Source organism: Pomacea canaliculata, linkage group LG5, assembly GCF_003073045.1.
Source record: "Pomacea canaliculata isolate SZHN2017 linkage group LG5, ASM307304v1, whole genome shotgun sequence".
NCBI lineage: Eukaryota > Metazoa > Mollusca > Gastropoda > Architaenioglossa > Ampullariidae > Pomacea > Pomacea canaliculata.
In genome coordinates, this window is record NC_037594.1 from 30,308,979 (window position 1) to 30,319,332 (window position 10,354).

At 36.9% G+C, this 10,354-nt stretch overlaps 1 protein-coding gene across 4 annotated transcripts; it reads right to left on the reverse strand.

Moving 5' to 3' along the window:
* Window positions 1-264: 264 nt before the first annotated feature.
* On the reverse strand, window positions 265-10,269 carry LOC112563829. 4 transcript variants are annotated; one of them, XM_025238198.1, is made up of 10 exons: window positions 9,686-10,269; window positions 7,326-7,576; window positions 6,970-7,053; window positions 6,607-6,759; window positions 6,027-6,070; window positions 5,106-5,217; window positions 4,517-4,590; window positions 3,737-3,776; window positions 3,322-3,326; window positions 265-1,885 (listed from the first exon to the last, which is right to left on the reverse strand). In XM_025238198.1, exons 1-7 carry the CDS (start codon window positions 9,732-9,734, stop codon window positions 4,522-4,524), a joined length of 762 nt encoding a protein of 253 aa, XP_025093983.1. In that variant the 5' UTR covers window positions 9,735-10,269; the 3' UTR covers window positions 265-1,885; window positions 3,322-3,326; window positions 3,737-3,776; window positions 4,517-4,521. The 4 variants fall into 4 exon arrangements, with proteins under 4 accessions (XP_025093983.1, XP_025093982.1, XP_025093985.1 ...); XM_025238197.1 differs by having other exon boundaries at window positions 3,025-3,326; window positions 9,686-10,268; XM_025238200.1 differs by having other exon boundaries at window positions 4,517-4,711; window positions 9,686-10,268.
* Window positions 10,270-10,354: the final 85 nt, after the last annotated feature.

Below are 10,354 nucleotides of genomic sequence, written 5' to 3' on the forward strand. Positions count from 1 at the left end.
TGAAGGAAACTTGTGTGGACATGGTCATTATGATATCACTGAGTGGAAATTGGCCAGACCACAGCCCTGCAGACCCTAAGCTGTTTAGGCTGGAAATGCACTGAGAGAAGGCCAGATTGGCGGTTTGGGTGCTTGTGTGTGCATACATGTGTGAGTGCATGTGCATATGTGCGGGTGAAGTTGGGGTGGAAGGTGGGGGAATCTCTCAGTTGAAAGAAGCTTCTAGGTGAAAGACAGCTTAAGGATGTAAGATGCAAATATCTGAATGTTTGCCACCTTTATCTTTATATTTATTGACAACAGAGACACGGAAAAATGGGTCAGTGTCCAGAACTTTACATAATACTTTTTTCCTGGTCTCAGTAAGGGGATTTTCTCTCTGCAACTACGCAATAGAAGCATGCAATCGGTGCGCCTCTTTCAAAATTTTAAGAGTGACATTAACATGTATTCTTTTACCTGTTTTGACAGAAAGATATCTGAATTAGTGAGCTGGGAAATCACAACTTTCTAATCCACCATGTGAACCAGACACGAGCGAGTGGTAAGTGCCTCAATCTGTGCACAAGGCATGCGCTATACCACACAGTTTCCTCACATTTCTATGGTTCTTTTCTCTGTCACAGCAGTTCTGACCAACTCTCCCTGGCCCCTTGCTTACCGACCTTCCTCTTCCCAAACCCCATCACAAACATCTTGTTTTCCACTCCTGTTGCATTGTTAAAATTAGGTCTGATACTGGCCAATGACTAGAAACAGGATAGGGAATTTAATATTGCATTCAAGAAGTGAACTTGTCTGCCAGTTTGGTTTTTTTTTCCTTTCTTCTATGTCTACCCTCCTACATATGAATATGCTTCTGGTAACTTTTCCACATCCAAGGTAAGTCGGCCACTGAAGTGCATGTAACATTCCCCACACATCAGTCTGCACCCTTCTCTATTTGTCTGGCTGAGTTCACAGGGTGAACTAAGTGCACACTTTAACAGGAAGTGTGTGACCACATAATATTGCAAATATCCATGAGGACTTTGGCAGGATTAGTAATAATTACACAAGACAAAACACTAGACTGAATGAGGGCTGATGTGAGAGATGAAAGCAGAAAAGCATCATCTAAACATGCACCCACACACAAGCACATGCACTGAAGATATTTTTGCCCTCTTTTATTAAAGAGATTATATTTTTTTTCCAATTATCCTCGGCACGCACGGCAGTTAAAAGGGTGTGGCTGGTTCAACGTACCACACTTGTCAAACAAGTGCAAGTTTGTTTTCGTGGTAATATGAACATTATTTTTAAATTAGCCACTTCTGTTCCAAATGCCTAGAATCCAACAAAAATATCAAATCAAGGAACAAAAGGTAGCATATGTCTCACGTGATTGCATGCAACAAAAGTACAGGTGACATTCACTTAAAATGAGAAGCAGGTGGGGAAAGGGAAAACAAACTTTTACAATTTTACATACACACACACGTGCACACAAACACAGCTAAATTAGCAGGGAGGTCGGGGGGAATTGCTGCTTTATGCCAAGCCGGCAACTAAGGCTACATGAAGAAAGAACAGTGTGCCTGAGCAATAATTTCAAGAGGGTAGGAGGGAAGGGTTTAAAAATAAAGCATTCTCCATTAAACAGGCCCAAACTTTTTGCAAAGCTTATTAAAAGTTGTGTGAAGAATAGTACGCCATTTGTCCTTCAGCTGCACGTTGGTACGCTGCATCCCAAGCTGGGAGCGAATGAGTGCCCAGTTGCCCACTCCATGCTGCTGCACTGCTTGGTAAAACTTTTCCTCCTCTGAAGCTGTCCACTTCAGGTGCTTCTTGTGACACGTTCGCAATTTCTGCTTGGGCCTTTTGGAAGGACTCTCATCAAGACCTGTGGAGAATGAAATTTTAAATATCTTCTAACTCAAAAATTAAGACTTCAAATTTTCTTGAAAATGTAATGTTAATGTAATGAAATATTATTTGCAAATAAATAGTTCGTCTTATCTCAGTTAACTCCCCACCAGCCTCAACACATACTTTTCTAGAGGTTAGTGACATTATGTGTGACACAGATGTAGACACACTGTAAAAATGAATGTGTTACTGTATTCGACAATTTTATAATGTTCTCACTCCCAAAATAAATTGTGTGCTACTCTTGCTACTTTTATAAAGGGTTATGATGTTCAGTGAACAAAAATTTAACAATAAATTGCAGGTAGTGACATAATACCATATACAGTAGCACATTTGTGGTGAGATGAGTTTCAGCTGATTCAGTTAGAATCAAAATAAACACTTTCTCTATCAACATACAGAGTTGAAACAATGGTGAAACACGAAAGAAGTAAGAATGTATTTCTGTCAAGAAGCTTATTCATGAATCAGCATCCCTAATGAGACCAAATGAGTCTTGAACATTCAGTTCAGCTCAAGGCATGCAAAAGAAGGATGCAAAAACCTTTGCTAAAGAATGTGTGTGTGTGTGCATGCAGACATTTGTGAGTGCCATTGCATGCATGCATGTGGGATCAGCATGTTTGCTTTAAGTAGACTGTGAATAACTTTGAACATTGGAATAAATGTATTGTCATCATTCTCCTCTTCCTCCCTTTACAAAAATAAGCAGCCGGTGACTGCTCTCACTCCCCTGTGGGACCCTGTGGTATGCTTGCCTAGCGAGCATTGTAAAAATAGGGTCCCTGCCATCCAGCCAGGCATGCCCTAAGAGGCGACTAAGGTGGACACCTCTCCTACAGGTAAAGTAGGTTGTGGTAAGGCTAACAACACCACCATGTATAAAAAGCGTGTTACAGAAACTAACAACAGAGTATTCGTCACGGATGGCGAAGGTAATGAAGCACACCAGGAGACTGGACTTATGAGGGTCGACAGCCAAACCCAAAGGGAGCTGGTGCCCCCACAGTGGACATGGGGTCACCTGGAGCGGGCTTCAGCCGATCAACATCGGTGGTGGACTCTGCAACCTGATGCATGAAGAGGAATAGATAGATATTCTGCACTCACTGTCGTCACACACACTGTCTCCTGATGACTTTGTCTGTTCCGTGCATAGCCAATCGCTCTTTCTTTCAGGCTCCACATAACTCCTGTCACTATCACTGCCATCGATGTGACTATGACTTTCGCTGCACTCTGGTTCAACTCTTTTTTTATTTCTGTGATGACCCAGTTCTGAAGAACCTTTTCCGCTGTCAGACGATTTACTACTTCCCCTGGTCCTTTTATATTCACTTTGACTACTTGCAACAGAATCGTGTAAATCAACTGTACTTCTCGGCGATTCACTCTGAGAAAACTTACTTGGGCTGAAAAAAATAATTCTTTGGACATGAAAATCACGACAAAACCATCATAGCTGACTGACAAAACACAAAATCTTCTGCCAAAAAAACAGCCTATAAAATTTGTTTGCATTTGGATTAAATCCCTTTAAATTCTCCATATTAAACCAAGATATTTTATGCCAAAAATATTTCATACACAACTATAAATGTCTGCATAAAAAATAACAAAAAATTATATGAACATCACGGCAAAGTTGATAAAATTTATGAGGAAATCCTGGAACCTTAGATAAGGGAGGCTACCACTTTTGAACGTTTTAGTTAAAAAATTTTCTCCCTTTACAACTACTATTGTAAGTTGAAGCAAAGGAGCTTGGTAACATGACAAGTATTTGTGTTCATTCATTTCTTTTTTTTAACTAAGAACATACACTTTTTTAGGTGTTCTTTCCATGCAGCTGTCAATTTCATCTGAAAACAATAAATCAAGACAAAGATAACACATAAACAAAACTAGAAAATTAAAAAACATAAATACCTTGTAAAAGAAAAACCTACATATTTTTTAATTTACAAAAACAGATAAATTAAAAAAGCTCACAAATTAGGAAAGAAAAACTATAGGGTGAATTAAAAACAAAACTAGATTAATATGGGCAGTTAATGACACAGTGGCTAAAGGGCATGTTGCATGACAGTGAGAACTGTTCTATCTCAGCTTCAACATTTCAATGGATGTGAGACCTTTTGACAGGGTTGACAACTGGTCGCTTTTCTGGGGTACTCGAATATGTACATGTGTGTGCATGTATGCATGCACACGTTTGTGTATATATAGTACTTTGGGCTTAGTTTTGGGGGATATTGAGCTTTATAAAATACTCACTGTTACCTTTGCAGTAACTAAACAAAAAAGGCTCAAACCTGGTAAAGGCAACTTTCTTTACTTATTCCTACTTATTACAAACAAGCAAACACATTCTTGATCATCATATATTTTCATTCGAATAATAAAACTCAAAATTAAAAATCAAAGAAATATCAACATTGAGTATTATGCTTTATGTACTAAAACTCTGAATTAAAGTGTCTATTACAACATGCAGTTCACATAGGATATTTTTCACAATATCTTCGCATTTGTACCCTTGATTAAAAGTCTTTATATATTTACATTGAACAGACATTTTCAGGACAGAAGCTTTTAGTACCTTCTTCACTCTGTTCCTCTTCCTGCAAGAGCCATCATGCGCTCATAAACAGCAGAAACTGCTTTTTCCGTAACCTGTAATGCAGTTATTTGGTCTATGTCTTAATATTATTTGAGAATTCCCAAAGCAATCCTGAGAGCAGCATACAACAGTAAAGTCCACACACTGTTGTCAATAGGGTCTTGAAAACTGTGACTGAAGCAGCAGGTAACAAAACTAATTTTACCATATCAAACTGATAAACATGTATGTAAACAAAAGTTCCTACAGCATGTTTGTGGTCACAAAACATCACCAAGCTTCTAAATAAAGACCAAAACATGGGGAATTGATTTTGACAACAGTTGATCCCCAAAAAACATCAGCAAAAATAAAATTAAGAAGTTTTTAATCTGTATAGAGACACATGTTCTCACCTACCCAACCCATCCCCCAACAAAAATTACTGTACATTAATTCTTCAGCCTTATAGAGAAAATCTATGTTTACTTTAACGAGCAAAATGGCATTATACTCAATCTTAACCAAGTCTGTACCAGTCAAATCAAAGAAAATTTTTACACTAAGATATAGCAATAATTATACTTACCTGTGATCGTATTTGCTCCAGATTACAATAAAGCTTTTTCTTGTTTACTCTGTTGCTAGTTACCATATCTTTATTTGCTTTGAATCGTTTCAAATTTTTGCAAGTTACTTTTCTGAAAAATAATAAGAAAGACTGAAAGAAAAATGTTTTACAAATATTCTCACAAATGACATAAACGTAAGACTAAAAAGACAGAAATACTACTGGGGAATTGAGATACAATCGGCTTCAACGCGCTGGCAGCTACCAAACAGAAATTAAGAGAAAAAATCCTTATGCATACAATCGTATCACAGTATACAGTAGCAGGTATAGCTGACCTAAAAAAAATAGCAAGTAACAAACAAGGGTGTGGGAAAGCAGGGTGTTCAAAACCCCTACTTATTTTGGGGACTGCTCCTCTCCCTGGCTGTCTTACTTTTTCTAGCACTCTGAGGTCAAGTACTCAGTCCACAGCTGAGTAAAGTTGAAGAAATATGTTGTCACAGGCATTAAATCAGCCGATGTGAACCACCTACAGATTCAGATGTCATTACTCTGACCAAAGAGTTATTTCCAATGACATATTTCTTGCCTTCAAGTGGCTCTTCTGTTTCACTATAAAGCCATGTGAAATAGACTGTATGACACCAGCAAAAACGGCAATTTATGAGTTTGAAATCAGCTATGTTTAGAAATTATTGGGAAGAAAATAACTGATTTTTTTAAATTTGATTAATTCACAGTCTAAAAATGCAGCTATGACAGCCCATCTTATTAAGTTGTTGAGTTTTGTCCCTTTCTCCACTTTTATTACTGAGCCCCATGCTAATGTCAATCAGTATGCAATAAGATATCTGCAAGAATGCTGTGGAGTGACTGCATGTAAATCCATGGAGTACAGATGTTTCCAAAGTGCTTTGAGCAAAATTTAATAAATACCTCTTTGAAAGTTGAGATGGTGGTGTTGAAAATGTATTCACAAGCTGCAAAAAAACGAAATAAAATTATATTGTTAATGAAGTCTTACACTGGGTTTTAACTAGACATCGTAACAGAGGTGAAGTATGATAACCATAGTGCACAGCAAAGCATGTAAGAGAAAATAAAAACAACACAAGGAAATGCAAGATCAGGGATAACAAATGAGACACCCATCAGAATGTTATATAACAGAAACCATTGCAAGAAATGTTTTTTATAAAGTTTTTTAAAGCTGGAAATTAAAATAAAGATGGAAAGACGGATAAGAAACTCCTTACTCCATAACACAGATTCTACTTTCCATTTACATTTTCTTTGTTCCATATACTCTTCCTAAAATATGCATGTATACACTGTGAGGTTCAACATTTTATTTCTTTTACAGTGCTTTTGAACTCGTTTTTGTCAGCTCTGAAATATAAACTCAAAATGTACAACAGGACTGCTACAAAGAAAACTACATCAGTACCTATGAAAATTTGAAAACTCTAATTCACAGCCACTAATTTTCCTACTACACTAGTGTAAATATAGTTACCAAAGTCAAGACGGGGGTTTTGAAAGTCTCGTAGACAGAGGTCATGAAATTTCCAACTGACTCCATGTATTTTGCAAAAGACTCTTTCTCAAGGGATGAATTTGGTTTTTGCTTTGCTTTAAGAATTTTTTCTATCTTTGTGTTGACTTTTTCCTGCAAAGAGAATACACCTATTAAACAATAGCAATCAGACAAAGATAACATCTTTAAACTCAATGCTAATTATTTAGCCTATGTGAGAAATACTGTAGGAATAATGCTGAGTGCAATAAGAGCAGTTTTAAAGCTATATTATACTATACAATAAAATGGTAAGGAGTATTTTTATACAGACTATTTCTCCTTCAAACATTACAAACTTACTCCATATGGACACAGTGAAGACAGCTTCTCACTTATCAATGCAGCAAGATCATAGCGGTCTTTTCGGCACAATACACAGACTGTCTGTAGGGAGAAAAAGGAAAGTGCTTGTTTAATTAAACCCAACACAAAAAAATTCTCACAGAGAAAGAGTTCTCAAACTGACTCTTTGAACAAATTTTATCAAGCTAACACTCGAATACACACACACAACCACAGAAGCAAACAAATTTAATACAAACATGCATACACAGATATACACACATCTGCACATATACATGCATCAACGCTTATACAAAAATATATCACAATCATCACATGTACATGAAATGAATATAAAAAGCAAAGGAAACAACCTGCAAAACTGTTTTTTGACGAAGTATCTTTGCTTCACTGACTAGATTAGGGAAGTCAGTGATGTTCAGCTCAAGCCTGTTGATACACTCAAGTACCAATCTGAATGATGAGAAAAAGTCTTCAAAGGCATCCTCATCCATTGGTGATGTGTCTAGATTTTGTACATGAAACAAATGTGCAAAAAGTGCAAGGAAACAGACTTCTTTCTTGTTTACAACACCAGGTTGATCTCTGATAATGCCAAACATACCTGCAACAACAAAAGCTGCTTATTAAGCAAAACATCTACTCTTGCAAAAATTTCAGTGCCTTACCTGCACTTTACATGTTACATTCACATGATTTCAAATTATCAACTCAAAAATTAGCCTGCTGTATTTGCTCAAACATTTATATAATTCACTCCTAACATGATAACCAGAACTGCTTCTCCAGTACCATATTGGCTTATTTCATTTTTTAAAGTAATATATCAGTGGCTTTACACTGCTTCCCTTGTAAACACATTACGGTTTTCAAAGAGCGCTCTGAATAGTCCCCCATGGAAAAAAAAAAAAAGAAAAAGAAAAAACTTATACCTGCTTGATCTGTTCTATAACTGAAACTGTGATGTGGATACAAGCATTTACAGTCTGTATTAGTTTTTTAAAATAAATTGCGATCAGAGAGCAACTGCTGGCTACATATATTTCATCATCCCATATGGCATTCTACAGACAACACATCTGCATGTTAAGTTGAATGTATTCATGTGTGTGTCTCATTGTTTGAAAAGTTCCATGAGCTTGCTCACAGAGCCAGGATATGGTGATATATGAGTTAACTTTATTATATTATTATTATCTTGTCTACATCACTATTATTTCAGTTCTGTTCTTTCTTTAATGTATATGATCAAAGTTTTTTTCTTCATTTTAAGCCCAATACCCTATCCCATCCAAAACAAACTACCGTCATCAGCCTTTTGATCTACCGGGGGTGAATGCAGCGGAGAGTAACACCCCTGGCACAGACCTGATAGCTTCAAAACCTTTTTAGACCCAATCTCATAAGGTTCCGCTTGTCACTACTTTTAAAACCCTTTAGGATGGTGACAGCTCATTGTTGCAAATGCCAACACTTCACCTATATCTTGCAGCAAATTAAGAACTATAAATTTTACAACAGTTGATTGGAAAGTTATTTATAGCAATAAATAAACTGAAGAAGACATCTTTCCCAAGATGGTGTAGCCGGACTGACCATGTTCCTCGCTAGGGCTAGCACTGCGACCTCTAGCGTCAAATCAGTCCATTCCTCTTTAGTCTTTAAGGGAAGAGGACGGAAGTTCCCAAGAAGAACTTTCCACTAAAATTCTAGCTCTCTTTTGTCAGGTGCATTGTCTAATCTCTACCTCACGTTGTGTTGGGGTTTTTTTCACATTCACTACACACCCGCAATCAGCCGACCTTGGAATCCACAAAAGATTCTGCTTTTCCCATACAAAAGTGTATTTTCTTTGGTGTGTCAACTCCATGGATCTTCATGTGTGTATCTGCTATTGTGTAACAACTACATGGACAGCACAAATCTCTCTCATGCTAGTAATACACGTTCACATAAATACGACATGTACAAGTGCCATTATTTGAAAAGTTCTGTAAAAGGATATGATTTATTTTTGGAATTATATAAATTGAAGTTTTTGGCCATGCTAGCAGTTGAATGTGGAACTAGCACTCTGAAATGCCACTAAAATCATTATTTAGTGCAGCATGAACAAGAGAGTATCTGTGTTTCACTTAGTACAAAAAAGTCAGTGAACACAAAAGTCACATAATGAGAAATAAATTGTGAAACTTAATGCAATAATTATCACAGTTAAAACGGTCATCTAAAAAGAACTGATGACGTTTAGGTGAGTGTCAAGCAGATATTGTAACAGGCCTATCACAAAATGATTCTAACATATTAATTATGCATTTGTTTGTTTATAAGTTAATGATGAAGATTGTACCCATCTGCCCATTACATGGCAAGCTCCAAGTGAAAATGATGACAAAGAACCCAAAAGGCATGTTTTTAAATACACAAATTAAAACTTAAATGAGAATGCAAAACAAGAAAAAACAATGTACTGGACGAACAGCGTGACTCGAAATAGCGAGCACCTTGCCATCTGATACAGGAAACGTAAGGAAGTTGTGTAGCAAGGTCGAACACAGATACAGATCTCTTCATTATCTAACTACTGTTTACTAAAATTATTGATTACAATTTATCTGTCTTCAAAAATAACAGACTGCCGATTTACTATCCAAGTCGTCATTTAGCAGAGGTGTAGAGGAACAGTAACAAACAAATTAAAAAATAAACTTACCGTCGATGAAATTTCGAGAAACTTCATCAACGACGAAAGAATTATCCATAAATCGTTTAAAACATAAGGGCAAAAGTACTCAATGATCCAATCAGCAACAACAAAGTGCACACTTTCTGAGGTTTGATCCATCGTCTCTGTGTTCTCCCTCGCGTCCTAACTCTTCGTTGGCGAGTACACTCCCTTTGCCCATCAACTCGCTCGATCGTAGGTCATTTCACAAACTCATCTGCTTATATCTTGTAAACTGAGGCGTGCGAATAAGTTTAGCCACCATTTTACTAACCAAAACGGTCGCTTTGCCTCGGTATTTTTCTCTTTATACTATATCTTTTAAACCAGTGATTCTCAAAGTATTTCGGAGCGCGGATCAATTTACTAAAATCAAAACTACATCGGCCCACCGAGGCCTAAATTCAATCACTCTGTACCGAGAATTTCACATTTAAATTAGCCGCATTTGTTTCATTACAATTCAAAACTAAATGTATCTTTGTGACAGTAGTATAGTAATAAGTTTACATTAAATTACATTCTTCAGAAAGTACACATAATAATTACAAATAAGGACGTGCATTGCGTTACTAAGGGTAACGGATGACGCAAAGTTCGCGCTGTGACGTCAAGACTTGGTTGGTCAGCTAGCGTTTTGTACCAACGAGCAACTGG